General features: G+C 41.4%; 1 protein-coding gene across 1 annotated transcript in view; it reads right to left on the bottom strand.

The window, feature by feature from the left end:
- The window catches only part of tmeff1a (transmembrane protein with EGF-like and two follistatin-like domains 1a), a 111,458-nt gene that overhangs the window by 20,607 nt on the left and 72,618 nt on the right, over positions 1–18,233 (bottom strand). The window contains exons 6-7 of the mRNA XM_039816105.1: positions 9,765–9,861; positions 7,285–7,433 (exon numbers count right to left, since the gene is read on the bottom strand). Of these exons, the coding sequence (XP_039672039.1) occupies positions 7,285–7,433; positions 9,765–9,861 (246 nt within the window). The remainder of the gene's footprint in view (positions 1–7,284; positions 7,434–9,764; positions 9,862–18,233) is intronic.

Raw genomic sequence — 18,233 nt, 5'->3', positions numbered from 1 at the left:
ACACACACACACACACACACACACACACGCACACGGAGGTACAACTGAAATACACAAAGGCACACACACGCATACACACACACACACACACACACACACACACACACACACATACAACTGAAACACACAAAGGCACTAACACACACTCATCCATTTTTAATGCTTCATCATTCCTGAGGAAATATTGACAAAACTCTCTCCTTCTCTCTGTCTTCGTCTCTTCCTCCCCCCATCCATCCATCCATCCATCCATCCATCCATCCATCCATCCATCCATCCATCCCTCCCTCCCTCTCTCATCCCTATCATCATCACCTCCCCCCCATCTCTCTTTGTGTTGCCAAAGAATACACAGAGTGAAAATGCCGCATGAAAGAGAAATAAATCGCTGATTATGTAACAATCTGCAGATGTGAGAAAAGAGTGAACAGAATCTCAAACCATTCGGTCCCTGCATGGCCTTCGTGCTCCAACATTTTGGGATATTTCACGATTGCTTTTTGGTGCGTTTGCCCGGTTATTGCGCTCTGTTTAGGCCGGTGTGAAAGCTGTCAGTCAGACTCTGATGTGGAGCAAACGACAGCAATGAGACAGACATGATTACAGCCCGACAGACAGACAGGCAGACAGACAGACAGACAGGCAGACAGACAGACAGACGGTAGTCGATCCTTCGCATGTAGCGATTCATAGTGGACGACAACCAACGCTGTCAGTACACACATGCACACACACACCCCAGCGTCAGGGCTTTTAGTTTTTGGGGTGTTTTAAAAGCATGTTTTAACCATAGACAGTTAAAGAAATGGACAAAGTGACGGCGCTGTTTCCGACGGTGACCGGTGAAGTCACTTTTCCGGTGATGGCTGAGCGTTACTAGCCTCGTGAGAGCGTCCTGTTGCGTTGCGGTATCGATATCGAGGTATTTGGTCGAAAATATCGTGATATTTGATTTTCTCCACATCGCCCAGCCCTACTGGCCACCACGACAAAAATTACAAAAACATTCCCCGTGAACACGTATCAACAGATTACATAACGTGACCATTTCAATTCAATTCAATTCAATTTATAGTATCAAATCATAACAAGTGTTATCTTGAGACACTTTACAGATAGAGTAGGTCTAGACCACACTCCATAATTTACCCAATAATTCCAATAATTCCTCCAATTTCACGTGCTGCCATGAGACTGGGCTGCCTAGATGCAGCAGGCCTTTAGTTTGACACCTGTGGTGTAAAGCTGATAAAGTTTATTTGTCTAATGGATCATTAAACTAGAGCGAACTGAACAAAGTAGTGACTGCCACGTTAGGAAGACAGTGTGAAAGAAAGAAAGCTTTTGGATTTTGCCGTTTTCTCTTCCAGAAACGATACCGAGCCCTTTATGTTTTTGCTGTGTTAAAACCAAACCCTTTGAATTTGCTCTCTGGTGTTTTCGGTGAAATGTTGGCACGAGACGGGCGGATCAGGAGAGAGGGCAGGTGCTCTTCACCTCAGGGTGCCAGACACCCACATATACTCCGCCCACCCGCCGCCTTCACGAGCCAATCAGACGCTTGGCCAGCGGCCATCTTAACCCTTCTGTCGCCCATGCACCGCCGTCTGTTTGGCCTCTTTAGGAAGTTTAAACGATCACCAAATACTGTGTTACTGCTTGTTAGCCAACTTCATTCTTCACCTTATTACCGCTATAGTTTCACACTTCTTTTTGGATTTCATGGTATATAACCCTCAATTACATGAAATTAAACCTAATTTCTGAGTTTAAAAAAGCAGAAATTATGAATTATTTTGATTAGTAGTTAAAAGGCCCAGTGTTTAATGTGTTTAGTTGTTCATTATCAAAATCTGTGTTGCCAGTTCACAAACTTCCATCAATTGGTACCATCAATTCCAAGTAGTCCTTTTGGTTTGAAATATTACATTTGCATTTGCAAATGAAAAAGGATATTGAAAAGAGCAAGAGACCAGCTTTTTGAAGCGTGAATGCTACCGTAGCTGTAATACGTACTTTGAAATGCGTGGCGCGAGAGAGTTGATTGCGCTATATGATCTCATGACATCATATAGGAGAGAATTTCGGGAAAGAAACTTCAAATACAGTATTAGGGGACCACTAAGGTCTATATAAAAGAGACTTCAGATACAGTATTAGGGGACCACTAAGGTCTATATAAAAGAGACTTCAGATACAGTATTAGGGGACCACTAAGGTCTATATAAAAGAGACTTCAGATACAGTATTAGGGGACCACTAAGGTCTATATAAAAGAGACTTCAGATACAGTATTAGGGGACCACTAAGGCCTATATAAAAGAGACTTCAGATACAGTATTAGGGCGCCACTAAGGCCTATATAAAAGAGACTTCAGATACAGTATTAGGGGACCACTAAGGCCTATATAAAAGAGACTTCAGATACAGTATTAGGGGACCACTAAGGTCTATATAAAAGAGACTTCAGATACAGTATTAGGGGACCACTAAGGTCTATATAATAGAGACTTCAGATATAGTATTAGGGGACCACTAAGGTCTATATAAAAGAGACTTCAGATACAGTATTAGGGGACCACTAAGGTCTATATAAAAGAGACTTCAGATACAGTATTAGGGGACCACTAAGGTCTATATAAAAGAGACTTCAGATACAGTATTAGGGGACCACTAAGGTCTATATAAAAGAGACTTCAGATATAGTATTAGGGGACCAATAAGGTCTATATAAAAGCATCCAAAAAGCAGCATGCCACAGGACCTTTAAAGCCCAAACTATTGAGCGAGTGCCTCTGGAAAGACGATACTTTGTGATCCAAGGTGAGTCTATCAACATAAATCAGATCTCAGAAGAAACTCGGAGGGCGGACAGAGACGGAGAGGGCTCAGGGGGGTTGGCACACACAGACTCTGACTAACATCAGACAGCAAACTGGGACTGCAAATGAGCTTTGTATCAAACACTCCCTTCTCGTCTCAGACACTATACAAATCTTCAGGAGAACGTGACGTCTCTCAGCCAGAGCTGGGAGAAGTATTCAGATCCTTTACTGCAGTAAAAGTACTAATACCACACTGTAAAAATACTACTCTCAGATTGAATTTTTGGTGTAGCCTACATAAGGGGTCTGAAGTTTATACTTGTGTGTTGGTTTGTGTGTCGATCTCTTTAAGAGAATAACCAGCGTGTGTGTGTGTGTGTGTGTGTGTGTTTGTGTGTGTGTGTGTGTGTGTGTGCTTGTGTGTGTGTGTGGTAGAGTGTGTGAGAGAGTGATGGTGATTATCTTCAGAGTCAGTAGTGACTCTATTCAATTCAATTGTATTTCTAGTATCAAATCATAACAAAAGTTATCTCAGGACACTTTACAGATAGAGTAGGTCTAGACCACTCTATAATTTACAAAGACCCAACATTTCCAGTAATTCCACCAAGAGCAAGCAGTGGCGAGGAAAAACTCCCTTTTAGGTAGAAACCTGGGACAGACCCAGGCTCACTAGAGTCCTAGTGAGAGAACCAAAGAGTCTCCCCTGTTCTTTCTGACCACGGTGGGAAATCTGCAGCAGGAGAAGTTAACCCTCTCCTTGATTTCGTGTTGTTTACGGAGAAGGAGAACCAGGACATGAGTCGGGAGGGAAATGCAACTCTACCAAGCCACGCCAAGAGATGTTTTTTTCTTCTAGTCTGGACTAGAGCTGAAGATCTTGTCCCGTCGGGTTCGGCCTTAATTTCGGTGCTCAGGCCAGGCTCTGGCTTGCGCTCCTGGTTGCGCAGCAAATGAGAGGTCAGGTGATGCGTTTCGATTAGCGTGAAAATGGATGCTGAGGAGGTGAAATGGAGGCTGGCCTCTGGCGATTTACGCTTCAGTTGCACCGGCAAAGAAAGTTAAGTCTGAGATGTGGAAAACTTTTGACCATGTGCATAATGAGAATAATGAGCCAGTGGCTGTGTGCGTGCGCACATTTGAATAACGAGGGTTCGGGCTTTTAAAAAGCTGTCAATCAAAATGTACTTGTCGGGATCGGGCCTTGTCGGGCCTGACTTTTAAGGCCCGATTACAGCTCTAGTCTGGACCCAGTAAACTCCTCTGCGTCGTGTGGACTAATGGCGTGTGGAAGCCGACTGCATGCTTGGTTTGTGGGTTAATTGAAAATGTTGGCGATTAGACGCGTTGGTTTGTCTGACACGGTTTCAGTAACGAGGCTGATTTATGGCGGAGATGAAACGGTCACAGTCTGCAGTCAGCAGCGTTCAGCCGCAGTGGAACAACATCCATCCTGCATCTCACTACATCAGCAACTTAATGTGGAATAATGATCGCTGTCTGCAGCGGTAAATACTGTTCAACAGCAACGGGAGGAGGAAACGCTGGGACTCAGGGAGGAGTCACATCTGACTGACGCGTAGGAAAGTCTAGAGTCGTTGAATGGAAACTTTTGAGTTTTAGGGGATAAAGGAAAGGAGGGAGGAAGGGAGGGAGGAATGGAGGGAGGGAGGAAGGAAGGAAGGAAGGAGGAAAAGGAGGGAGGAGGGAGGAAGGAAGGAGGGAGGGAGGGAAGGAGGGTAGGAAGGAGGAAGGAAGGAAGAGAAGATGGAAGGAAGAAGGGAAGGAAGGAAGGAAGGGAGGGAGGGAGAAAGGAAGGGAGGAACGGAGGGAGGGAGGAAGGAATGGAGGAAGGGAGGGAGGGTGGAAGGAAGGGTGGAAGGAAGGAAGGAAGGAAGGAAGGGAGGGAGGGAGGAAGGAAGGAAGGAAGGAAGGAAGGAAGGAAGGAAGGAAGGAAGGAAGGAAGGAAGGAAGGAAGGAAAAAGAAAGGACACAAAGATAGAAAGCAGCAAAGAAGGAGAAACTAAAGACAAATAAGAGCAAAGAGAAAGAAGTAAAGAGGGAGAGAAGAAACCACATACGGAGGGAAAGAAGGAAGAAAGGACATAGGAAAGTAAAGGGGGGAAGGAAAGATGAACAAAGAAAGAAAGGAATGATAAAAGAGAGAGAAATGTCAGTAAATATGTCTGTGAAAGGAAGAAGCCAGATCTGTAAACAGTCTCTCAGAGTCAGTGGTTTATTGGGCTTCTCTCATAACCATAACCCACCCAGGCTATGGCGCCCAACAAGCCTGGCTGATGCAATTTTACAATTTGGACTCAATCAAGGGGTGATGGAGGCGTCAGCGGTGAGGATTTATCCGCTGATATCTGCTCTCAGACTCACTCCGGTTGAGGTCAAAGGTCAACGCTTCAGCAAACTGAATCCAGAGGAATCAAACTGCTCTCAGAATCAAATCAGAGAGAAATGGATTTACTGTCAGTAACGGCCTCGTTTAGCTGCACACGTGTCGAGTTTTCTGCAGCTTGTGGAAAGCTACGAAGACGAACGACAAACCGCAGATACGACACGAGAAAACGGCACAAAAACAGCACAAATTAGGCGCTTGAGTAGCTCACCTGGTAGAGCGCGCGCCCATATAAAAGAGGTTCAACTCTGACCTGCGTCACTTTGCTGCAGGTCATTTTTTAACCTGGACCCTATGTTTTCTAGGGCTTTGACTCCGAACTTCGTTACTCGAATATAATTTGAATATTTAAAAAAAATAATGATATTTGAACGAATATTAGGCAGCTCTTAATATTTAATTTTTTGGCATTATTTTTTTGTAAATGTGTTTGCTTGTTTTCAATTCAGATTCCGAGGCTTTTTCACGCATTTCCAAATGTAACTACATGTCACGGCAACACACACACACACACACTCCCCACACACACACACACACACACACACACACACACACACACACACACGCTGGCTTGATGCACACACCAACGCACAAGTATTAACTGAAAGCTCAGAACTTCCTGTCGAAAGCATACTGTTTGTGTTTAATCCAGGGTCTGACTTTTAATAATATTAAATAGTATTTTTTTCTGAAAACATCGTCTGGCTATTGACATTGACTGATACACATTTACAAGTTAAGTTTGATAAAAATAAAGGTATTTCTGAAGGCATTTAATGGTCAAAATATTATTAATAAATATTCAAATATATTTGAATATTAATATTAATAAACAAACGAACTTCGAATATGATTTTTGCTGTTATTTGTTATAATTGAGGGGTCTTTATAAATTATAGAGTGTGGTCTAGACCTACTCTATCTGTGAAGTGTCTTGAGATAACTCTTATTATGATTTGATTAGGGATGCACCGAATCCAGGATTCGGCTTCCGATTCGGCCGAATATTAGGCTTTTTGACGGGGTTTGGAGCGTTCAATGCAGTAGGCTGTGAGGAAGTGGACATGGATCTGGTGAGCAGAGAAAGTTGTTGTTTGGCAGAACTTTCAGTCAAAAGAAGACCATTCAAGTCCAGCTACATGTTCAATCTGTTCAATGCTGATTTGTCTGGTGGTGGCGAGGACCCTAAACTATACACAACATGGCCGCTGTTACAACATCTGGTCTGAAACATGTGAAAGAATACGAGTTGAGCACGAAGGAATCTCCAGACAGCAGCCAGAATGCAGCAACTTCAGGTACGGCAAAGGAAGGACAGTCCCTGTTTACTTCATTCATGTGTTTACTGTGTTCATGGACTGAGGATGGGAGGAGGATTCGGTATTCGGGTTCAGATTCGGCAGAATGTTAAAGGTCATGGTGCTTTTTGGATGCTTTTATATAGACCTTAGTGGTCCCCTAATACTGTATCTGAAGTCTCTTTTATATAGACCTTAGTGGTCCCCTAATACTGTATCTGAAGTCTCTTTTATATAGGCCTTAGTGGTCCCCTAATACTGTATCTGAAGTCTCTTTTATATAGACCTTAGTGGTCCCCTAATACTGTATCTGAAGTCTCTTTTATATAGACCTTAGTGGTCCCCTAATACTGTATCTAAAGTCTCTCTCTCATGGGTAGGCCAAATTCTCTGGGCGGTCAAAGCAGAGAATGAGAGGTAACCTTGCTCTTTATGACCTCATAAGGAGAAGATTCCTGATTGGTCCATCTGAGCTTTCATTTTCTCAAAGGCAGAGCAGGATACCCAGGGCTCGGTTTACACCTATCACCATTTCTAGCCACTGGGGGGCCATAGGCAGGCTGGGGGGACTCATATTAATGTTAAAAAACCCTCATAAAGTGAAATTTTCATGCCATGGGAAACTTTAACCAGTGGATTCGGTATTCGGCCGAACCCAAAAAATCTGGATGCGGTGCATCCCTAGATTTGATACTATAAATAAACTGGAATAAAATTGAGCGTAGAAGATGTGCTTGATGAGGCTCAGTCTTACCGGGGCACCTGCCCAGGTGTTTGACGTCGATCTGCTCCTGCTTCATACATGAGGCCTCTCGGACCAGACACGGGTTGTTGTAGGAGTTCCCGTCGGTGGCGCACACCGGGTTCTCATTGTGCCCGCTGCAGTCGATGTTACATATGCACCTGGAGAGAGAAGAAGAAGAAGAAGAAGGAGTTTATGTGTCAGGAAAATGAATGTTGTTTCTGTCTGCAGTCTGGAGCCGGAGTAGACTACGTTTTTCATCAGCGGTAAATCATTAGCTGAAGCACATTTTACAGACTTCTAAATGAAGACACAGATCATTAATTTACCGCAGAAAGATAAAAGTTCACAAGTCTAAAGGCCTTTTTTTTTTTCAAACGTGTAAAAGATACAACTCATAGCTGGATTAAAATCTTCAAAAGAACTCACTCAAAGGTCTATTTTTTTAACAACGTTCGATCACAACTTCACAACTTCTTTATATTTGGTTAGGATTACAACTTTCCTAAAGTCCCTAAAACACTTTTACCTTTCATAACTTTTTAACATGACTAAGCCGTGACTATAAAAGAGTGCCTTGGAGTTTTTCCTGTGATTTCTTTTGGATTTTAACCTTTGTTCATATTTTATTTTCTACGTCATTAACTTGTTACACATAAAAATATTACGGTGCAAATCCTCCATCATAACAGCAATGCTCCAAGGTCCAAACGCGCCTGGCTTTTAAAGGAACACGCCGACTTATTGGGAATTTATCTTATTCACCGTAACCCCCAGAGTAAGACAAGTCCATACATACCCTTCTCATCTCTGTGCGTGCTGTAAAGCTGTCTGATGTCTCCAGCGGCATCAGCCCATAACAGAACATGCAGGTGAATGGTTCCAGTAATCCTACTGCTCCGAATAAGTGACAAAATAACACCAACATGTTCCTATTTACATGTTGTGATTTGTTAAAGTGGGGTACAAAAATAACGTAACATGAGACACAGCCATCTTCTAACCGTAAACAAACTGGGAACTATATTCTCAGGCGGAAGAATATAGTACTTGGGCGGAGTGATATGCTCGCAGCAAGCCTGTCTGAGAATATAGTTCCTGTTTTTTTTACGGTTAGAAGACGGCTGTGTCTCATGTTACGTTGTTTTTTGTACACGCTGTGACTCTACAAATCACAACATGTGAACAGGAACATGTTGGAGTTATTTTGTCACAATTTGGAGCAGTAGGCTAGTTGGAACCAGTTACCTGCAGGATCTTTGCTGGGCTAAGCTTATGCTGGTTACGGTGAATAAGCTAAATTCCCAATAAGTCGGCGTGTTCCTTTAAAGGGAATGGGAGATGATCTCTGATTGGTTGATTGCATGTTACGCCCAAAACACACCTCTGATTAATGAAGACACTAAGGACAACCCTTTAGAACCAGGCGCCCGGCACACAGACTCTTTTTTACTGCCGTCAAACTAGCAAAAGTGGATTTGGACACGCCCTAAACTCACCTGGACCAGGTGCTTCACACCGTGCGCTTGGATAGTTAAAATAGGGCCCTTAGAGTTAAAACTGGTAAATTGGACAATAATTTCTGCAATAGTTATCAGCTACATGAACAAAGGTGTTATTTATTTATTCACTGCTGCTACTTGTATTCGTACTGTACACTGCACTACAATAGCATTACATATCAGTAATTCTATAATACAATAGAATCCATACAAACAATCTTTTTAACCTAATCTGATTTACTTCTACTTCATGTTTTTATTCATGTCTTATTGTAGATTTGTTACTTATTTACTGTATACACTTATTGACTTGCTTTTTTCTCACTCTTATTTTATCTTGAATGTGACCGTGAGCAACTGCGACTAAATAATTTCCCTGAAATTGTTATGTGACTATAAAGACAAAAGACTAAACTAAACGGAAATTGAATCTCGCAGAAATGCATTGACATCACACAGAGAACAATAATGTTTTAGACTTCTGGGCTTTGGAGGAACTGTTCCCCCAAGTCTTGGCAATCAGGGGAAACAAAACAATAAAGACTGTAACTAACACAGATATAAAACTATTTAGATTTTTTCCCCGGAAAAATACATAAGTCTTTACACTGTATTGATCTGGAGATATTGAAGATGACATAAAATATGTAATTTGTTGTTGTATGCAGCCCTTAAAAGTGTGAATAAAGGGCAAACAGTTGTCTCAATTGGACACCAAGTTAATTTGGGTCATAACCTTGCTTTTAATAGTGCTTGAAAGTTGCAACTTCTACCAAGTTCAAAGTCAGGTGTCTAGAGAACAATTGATCCAGATGTGGTTGTTGTGTCTCTAAGTTAAGGACGCTAAAAGTGTGAAAAAAGCTCGCCAGGTTGTTTCCCCCCAAACTGACACCCTCTGTGAACGATTTTCACAGTTTCAGGCCTTCCAGCTGCAGAGAATCTTACGTTGATATTGGCTTCGTATCAGGCCCATAAAGTACAAACTCTCACCAGACGTCCTCCGAGTCTTCGTCACACTCGGCTCCGTATTTACACGTGCTGCACTTGGTGAACTTCTTCCCGACGTCGGAGGCTGAACCCTCGTCATCTGCAACAAATCACATCAACACAGGATCAAATATGTTTATTATAATTATAGCAAACATAAATCAGTCCTCAGCTATCATCACTCGGGGATCAAATGGGAAGAAAGAAGAACAATAAAAAGCTGCAAATGTTTTATGGTGAATTAAATTAATTCAACGGGTTTCTTAGACCTCAAGGATGCAGAACCACAAACTAAAACTGGCCCAGAAAGCAGTCAGAGGTGAAATGACTTGCACACACACATATTATTTGGAGTTGTTGTGGGGACATCTCCATCAAAAATGAAATGAATCCATTGTGTCTTACATTCCTCAGACAATGGGAGGCCATACAGACTCTTTTGTGGGTTGTAGCAGCCAACAACAGAACAGCGTGTTTTGCCAACTCGTTCTCACTGCAAACTAATAAAATACGGACGCTTAGTCAGTGGCTGTCAGCGTCAGACACGATGCAAAAATCACCCAAAAATCACCGCTACACAGTGCTTTAAGATGACGTAGTATTAAGAGAGACAACGGTAGAGAGTAGTATGTAGAGATAAAACAGTAGAGAGTAGTATGTAGAAAGACAGCAGTAGAGAGTAATATGTAAAGAGACAACAGTAGAGAGTAGTATGTAGAGAGACAACAGTAGAGAGTAGTATGAGACAGCAGTAGAGAGTAGTATGTAGAGAGACAGCAGTAGAGAGTAGTATGTAGAGAGACAACAGTAGAGAGTAGTATGTAGAAAGACAGCAGTAGAGAGTAGTATGTAAAGAGACAACAGTAGAGAGTAGTACGTAGAAAGACAGCAGTAGAGAGTAGTATGTAGAGAGACAACAGTAGAGAGACAGCAGTAGAGAGTAGTATGTAGAGAGACAACAATAGAGAGTAGTATGTAGAGAGACAACAGTAGAGAGTAGTATGTAGAGAGACAACAGTAGAGAGTAGTATGTAGAGAGACAACAATAGAGAGTAGTATGTAGAGAGACAACAGTAGAGAGTAGTATGTAGAGAGACAACAGTAGAGAGTAGTATGTAGAGAGACAACAATAGAGAGTAGTATGTAGAGAGACAACAGTAGAGAGTAGTATGTAGAGAGACAACAGTAGAGAGTAGTATGTAGAGAGACAGCAGTAGAGAGTAGTATGTAGAGAGACAGCAGTAGAGAGTAGTATGTAGAGAGACAACAGTAGAGAGTAGTATGTAGAGAGACAACAGTAGAGAGTAGTATGTAGGGAGACAGCAGTAGAGAGTAGTATGTAGAGAGACAACAGTAGAGAGTAGTATGTAGAGAGACAACAGTAGAGAGTAGTATGTGGGGAGACAGCAGTAGAGAGTAGTATGAAAGACTGAAATTCCTTGTAGGGGAGGTTGGTTGGGGGAGTGAATGGGTCGAACAACACAGGCCTTTCACCCAGGACTGTCCCGTTCTTCTTTACCTAAATCCCGTTCTTGTCCCACGTGTCACTTAAACGTACCTTTTATAAGCCCACCCACCATCTTTTCCTAAATCTAACTGCATCAAAAGGGACGCCAATAGTCCCGACCCAGCGCGTTTAGATAAAGCGCGTCTAAATATGACGCCTAAAGGAGACTTTTAGCGTCAATAACAACACCATAGGCACCGGACCAAGCGTCCGTATTTTACGAGATGGGAGTGAGAATGTGTTGGCTTTGCTCTTGCTTTAGACATCTTCTTCTTACATAGCTGGCGTTAGTAATGGAAGAATATAGCGGACCGCAAGTTGTTTAGGTGTAATAACTGTTAGGTTTCAGTGGGCGGGGGCAGTCTGTCAGTCACTTGGATGCAGGGCTGGTAGGAGGTGTTGTGTTAAACTGCTCCCTGCAGGACGTCCAAAGGGGAGGCTAATTCAAACAGCCTGCTGGCACACACATTTACTGGAAGGTGGAGCAGGAGAAATACAGAGAGGAAGGTTTATTTCTCATAGTTTGGGGGGTCTTTAGTCACACTGGGGACACATTTATGTTGAAAAGACATGAAAAAGTGCATTTTGCATAATATGTGACCTTTAATGTCTCATCAGGGTTTTATTAAGAGTGCTAACATGCCTTCAAACTAATCAACTACTAATCTCTTTCTGTTTGAAGCTTTGTAATAAACTATAAATCTGTATTTATGAATTAAACATCAAGAAAAGATGTTATTCTTGATAATTAAGCAGATTTTTGTTCATATTTTCAGGTGACTAGGGTATGTTTTCGGTCATATTTTAATTTAATACATTTTATGGACCTAATGTAACGTACGTTAGGGTTAGGGCTCTTTTCTCCTCTTACATTTATTTAAAAAAAGCTCTTTTTAATTTAACCTCTGCGTCTTGGCTGCTTCTGCTTTACCAACATTGTATCTTCATATTTTTCTAACAAACTTATATTTAATTGTGTTGCAAATACAATGTAAACCCGAATATGTAAGCAGTACTCAAAAAAATGAAAGCAATCAGTCTGAGTTTGTTAGAGCTTAAATATTTGGAGTAACGTTTACTTGTATTTTTTGATTACAGTTAAATTAAAGAACTAATTAAGCCAACTCAAATATTATCAGTAAATCTCAAAAAATATGAAATATTAAGTCCAAAAACTCAGTAATTTGTGTTTTAAGTTTACAGTACTCCTTAGGGGTGTTGATATGAATCATTGCATCGCGATGCGTACCTAGATAATTCAGTGACAGACCATAATCCATTATTGCTGCTTTTGTTACTTTTTCAAATGTTTTTGTCACTCCCCCCACGTTTTTGAATATTTTTCATCATTTTTAACACTTTTTTCAAAGTTTTTTTTTATAAAAAAATTCAATTTCAAATTCAATGAAAGTAGTGAACTGATCATTTATTTTACTTGTGAAGAGCAATGTATGGAACCAACCACGTTATTTATTTTTTTGACAATTTGGTTGAAAGAAAACCCCAATTTCTGACATAGAAGCTTTTTGAAAATGGGTCAAATTTGACCCGAGGACAACAGGAGAGTTAAGAGCAGATACAATTAAAAAGGGGAGTTTATATATATCTGACTGCTTGAATCTGTTGATGAAAACCACATGTAGCAATAAATAATAATATTGAGGAGGAGACGCATCGTGATGCAAAGGGATATCGAATAATTTCGAATTGTTGACAGAATAATTGTAATCGAATCGTGAGGCCGGTGAAGATTCACACCCCTAGTACTCATACCAATTAATTAATTTGAGCATTCGGGTTTCCAGTTGATATATGGGGAATATCTGGAAATGAGATGAAGACTTGAACAAATGCTGAATACAATGAGTTCAGACGATTGCAGCTTTATTCACCCAGCAACCAAAGAAACTTTCATGAAAGGAAGAACAGTTGACATGCACCAAATGTATATGCCAAGGTTTCTCTCCTAGAAAGGAAGATAACCATGTGTACAAACTCCTCCTTTATACTTTTTGTCCTCACACACTCCAAGCTATCTATTTCAACAGTTTACTTCAAACTACACCTTTAATGGCCGATGCTCCTAATAGATTCCCATATTCCCATCTATTCCTGTGGGTGAAGGTTGTCCCCAGACTAACCTTCTTGCGTAGTACCCTTTGGCACGTGGCTCTTTTCTCCTTTAACATTTATAAAAAAACATTTTTAATTTAACCTCGGTGTCTTGGCTGCTTCTGCTGTACGCACATTCATATTGTTTGTCCTTGAAACCATATATTCAGCTTTCATTATTGTTATTATTTTCAACACTTCTTTCCAGAACAGCGACTTGATTTCATTTCTAAAACAACACTGATGACACCGTTTCCTCCATCAAGACCCTTATTACTATCAGACGCAGCCGAGTTGTGTGACGAGCCAAATGGAAACACAGCCACGCGTTTCCATCTTATGATATTATTGTCATCATCATCATCATTACAGGGGATGCGTTTAATGCCGCCTTGCATGACGGCGTTCATTTTCCAGCGGAGAGCGAGTTCAGAGAGCAGACGAGGCAAGATCAACCGGAACATCGGATATCAAAGAGCCGCGGGGATTATTCACGGCTGCCTTTCATCAGGGGAGCCATTTCCATGACTCATCAAGTGTCATTTTGTAGGGTAATAGAGGAAAAGCTCGGCGCCGTCGAGGGAGGGATGAAATTAATCCAAATAACAGGAAGTCTAACGACAATCCTGCGAGCTGTGAAAACTTTTACCTGGAGACATTAAAAATCCTGTGTTCAGACTTAAAGTCTAAATAAAAAGTTCAATAAATCTGGCAGCAGTGTCACATCACTGAAGTCTAACAAAGATAATATCTTTTCAAAAGGTTATAAAAGAAAGTATTGGGAACAACCAGAGATGGAGGAGACACTCGTTCATGTCCCGGGAGTACTACTTAAAGGTCCCATGACATGAAAATTTCAATTTATGAGGTTTTTTAACATTAATATGCGTTCCCCCAGCCTGCCTATGGTCCCTCAGTGGCTAGAAATAGTGATAGGTGTAAACCGAGCCCTGGGTATCCTGCTCTGCCTTTGAGAAAATGAAAGCTCAGATGGGCCAATCAGGAATCTTCTCCTTATGAGGTCATAAGGACCAAAGTTACCTCCCCTTTCTCTGCTTTGACCGCCCAGAGAATTTGGCCCCCCCATGAGAGAGAGACATCATGGCTTTCAAACAAGCGAAGCATGGCAGTTGGTCAAGGCCACACCCCCACCCTCCACCTTGCCCCCCCTCTCTCCTCCTCAATAGCTACAGACACAGAAATGGCACATACTAAGGAAAGCTCATTGTGGGACTGGCTCTAGTGGCTGTAATTCTGCACCAAGGCTGAATTTTGGGAAAGAGATTTCAGATACAGTATTAGGGGACCACTAAGGTCTATATAAAAGAGACTTCAGATACAGTATTAGGGGACCACTAAGATCTATATAAAAGATACTTCAGATACAGTATTAGGGGACCACTAAGGCCTATATAAAAGAGACTTCAGATACAGTATTAGGGGACCACTAAGGCCTATATAAAAGAGACTTCAGATACAGTATTAGGGGACCACTAAGGTCTATATAAAAGAGACTTCAGATACAGTATTAGGGGACCACTAAGGTCTATATAAAAGAGACTTCAGATACAGTATTAGGGGACCAATAAGGTCTATATAAAAGAGACTTCAGATACAGTATTAGGGGACCACTAAGGTCTATATAAAAGAGACTTCAGATACAGTATTAGGGGACCACTAAGGTCTATATAAAAGAGACTTCAGATACAGTATTACGGGACCACTAAGGTCTATATAAAAGAGACTTCAGATACAGTATTAGGGTACCACTAAGGCCTATATAAAAGAGACTTCAGATACAGTATTAGGGGACCACTAAGGCCTATATAGAAGCATCCAAACTTAACTGTCATGTGACCGGTTGGCAGTCGCTGTTATTTCGTAGGAAATCATATGTATGCATATGTTTTCGTACAATATAAAATATACCAACTAACTAAATAACTATCTCAATAACTAACTAGTCTCTTATAGCTAGACCTTAATCCACATAGCATTCCTGGATGGGAGAAAAACGTGCTCTGGTTTATTGGCATTTCTTTAAACCAATCACAATCATCTTGGGCGATGCTAAGCTCCGGACGGAGCCACGGTGCCTCTGCTAAACAGCCTCTGGAAGGAACTTGTTTTGGTGGAACGTGTGGACGTTCAAAAGTAGTTTTAGTCATGCAAAAGAAAACTCAGATTGGACAGATAGTCTAGCTAGCTGTCTGGATTTACCCTGCAGAGATCTGAGGAGCAGTTAACCATAGTCCTCACAAATCCACCGGAGGTTAGAACGCCAACACAAAGAAAGAGGAAGTCCAAAAACAGAATACTGATAACCTATATGTCAGGTTCACCGTGCAGCAAAGTTAATTGGGCTTAAAACCAAGGCTGAGCCCTCAAACAGGCCTCAAAAGATCTAAAACTTAATTTGGTTCCCATACAGATAGATGTACAGTACAAGTAAACGATCACATTCAAGACACAATCAGGAGCTATTTGGGGTTCAGTATCTTGCTCTTGCAGCCAATTCTACCTGCTAAGCCTCAGCAGCCTTCCTAATGTGTTTGTAATAAAAAAATTATTTATATCGCATTTTTCATACACACAATGCAGCTCAAAGTGCTTCCAAATTAAAAAACAAAAGGGAGACAATGTGACTTTCAGAGTGACATGATTAAAATAACGAAAGGACGGACGCTGAACTGTGCATGTGTGTGTGTGTGTGTGTGCGATTGCAAGCGTGAGTGTTTCTACTGGCCGACAGATCGGCCCGCTGTGTGTGGATGTATTGAACATGCAGAGCTCAGTCGGGGTTTGGAGGCTGCCGATCGATGGACGAGGATCTGCAGCAGAGAGGCTTTGTTTCTGTTCCACTGTGCTGACAGCAGGACTGCTGCTGCTGCTTCACACACACACACACACACACACACACACACACACACACACACACACACACAGTTACATCACCTCATCAGCGTCTCCGCCTAAAGTATATCAACCTCCGAGTCAGTTTGATTTAGGAAAGCCAACTAATTTGTCAGAGCTGAGGGGACGGGATGAGATGGGAGTCTGGTATTACCAGGGAATGTCACAGATCTTTTACAGAGGACAATTACTGGAATTTAGGTGTAAAAAGGAAAATAACTTATGTTGTAATATAAAATGAAACCAGGATGAACGGATAGTGTCAAAAATTAGAGCTGTCAAAATGAACGGGATATTAAAAAGTTAGCGCAAATTTCTTTTTAACATCAGTAATTGTTTTGACGCGCAATTAACGCACCTGTGTTCTGTGATTTGGGCCTCGGGCCGAGCCGCAGTTTGGGAAATCAGGAAGGGATGCAGCAGACACGTTGTGGATGGCTTGCAGAAACTTTACTCCATGCATGAGCAGAAAAAGGTTAAAGAAAAGGGTTTCTTTTGAATGGCAAGTTGAGTCTGAAAGCCTTTTTAGATGGTTCTTGCCACAAAATATTTGTCTTTACATGTACTGTCGATGTGAACTGAGTTACCACTGGAGTACGTCCAGTTTCAAATACCCCTGGAGCATTAAAAACTGGAAACATATGCCTTTTAACGTACATTTAGAACATATTAAAAATGTGAGATTAATCGTGGGTTAACTATTTTAATCGATTGACAGCCAGAGTAATAATGAAACACATTCTCATGAACAGGTTCATATGATATTGCACAAACTTACATGACAAAGTTTAGCAGACCGGTCAAATGACAGTTAAGTTTCGGCACCAAAACGTCTAGTTAAGATTTAGGGACATGAACACCCGTTTCCTGGGTGAAAGTCTTGTGTTTTCTTCTTAACTTCTTCCGGGACATGAACACCTGTTTATACACAACAATTTGTACGGTATCCTTCCAAAATTATGGCATCACATTAGGTTAAGTTACGGTTAAGTTTAGCAGTCAGTTACGGTTGTTTCAGAGGCCGTTACAGTTAAGTTTGGCCGACAAAAGGGTAATTGTCTACGCTGATGACAGTTAAGTTTAGACACCAAATCTACAACTAGTTAAGATTAGAAAAAAAGAGTTTGGATTAAAACACCGGTCACCCCATTTCCTGGGTGAAAGTCTTGTGTTTTCTCCTTAGCTTCTTCAGGACATGAACACCTGTTTCCTGGGTGAAAGTCTTGTGTTTTCGCCTTAACTTCTTCCAGTCATGAACACCTGTTTCCTGGGTGAAAGTCTTGTGTTTTCTCCTTAACTTCTTCAGGACATGAACACCTGTTTCCTGGGTGAAAGTCTTGTGTTTTCTCCTTAACTTCTTAAGGAAATGAACACCTGTTTCCGGTGTGAAAGTCTTGTGTTTTTAGGAGCCAAAAATCCCCCCCCGACCCCCTCCCTATGAGGATCTTCACGCTCTTATACAGCAGCAGTCAATGTGCTGTTGACAGTAATAAATACTTGGAATACATACGGATTACACTGCTGTACGAATAAAGATGTTTTGTAGCATCTCCCTTCAAAATAGTGAGATGCTACAAAATAATTTCAAGTCACAGACACTCAGAGCTTTTATCAGCCCTGTAACAGAGAGGCATTTAGACCTTTCAAACTTGTAAGAAAGGTTTTCTTTTGTCTCAGTGGAAACAGCTGACAGGTCTGTTTTAATGTTTGGAGAGTAAAAGACACAATATTGAAAAGTAACGCATACTAAAGGGCTGTCGTTAAGTGCTGCTCACTGGGAGTAGAGCTAAAAGTAAGAAAAAACAGTGTTCAGGCACTCTGGATTCATTTCTGAATATTATTTAGACGACGTTTCGACCCTCAGGCCTTCTTCAAAATCAACAAAAAGAGGAGGGGAGAGTAAAAGACAAACAGAGAGAAGAGCTAAAGTCAGGTTTTAA

The sequence above is a fragment of the Perca fluviatilis genome, chromosome 11 (genome assembly GCF_010015445.1).
Source record: "Perca fluviatilis chromosome 11, GENO_Pfluv_1.0, whole genome shotgun sequence".
Lineage (NCBI taxonomy): Eukaryota > Metazoa > Chordata > Actinopteri > Perciformes > Percidae > Perca > Perca fluviatilis.
This window is presented reverse-complemented; position numbering and strand designations above follow the sequence as displayed.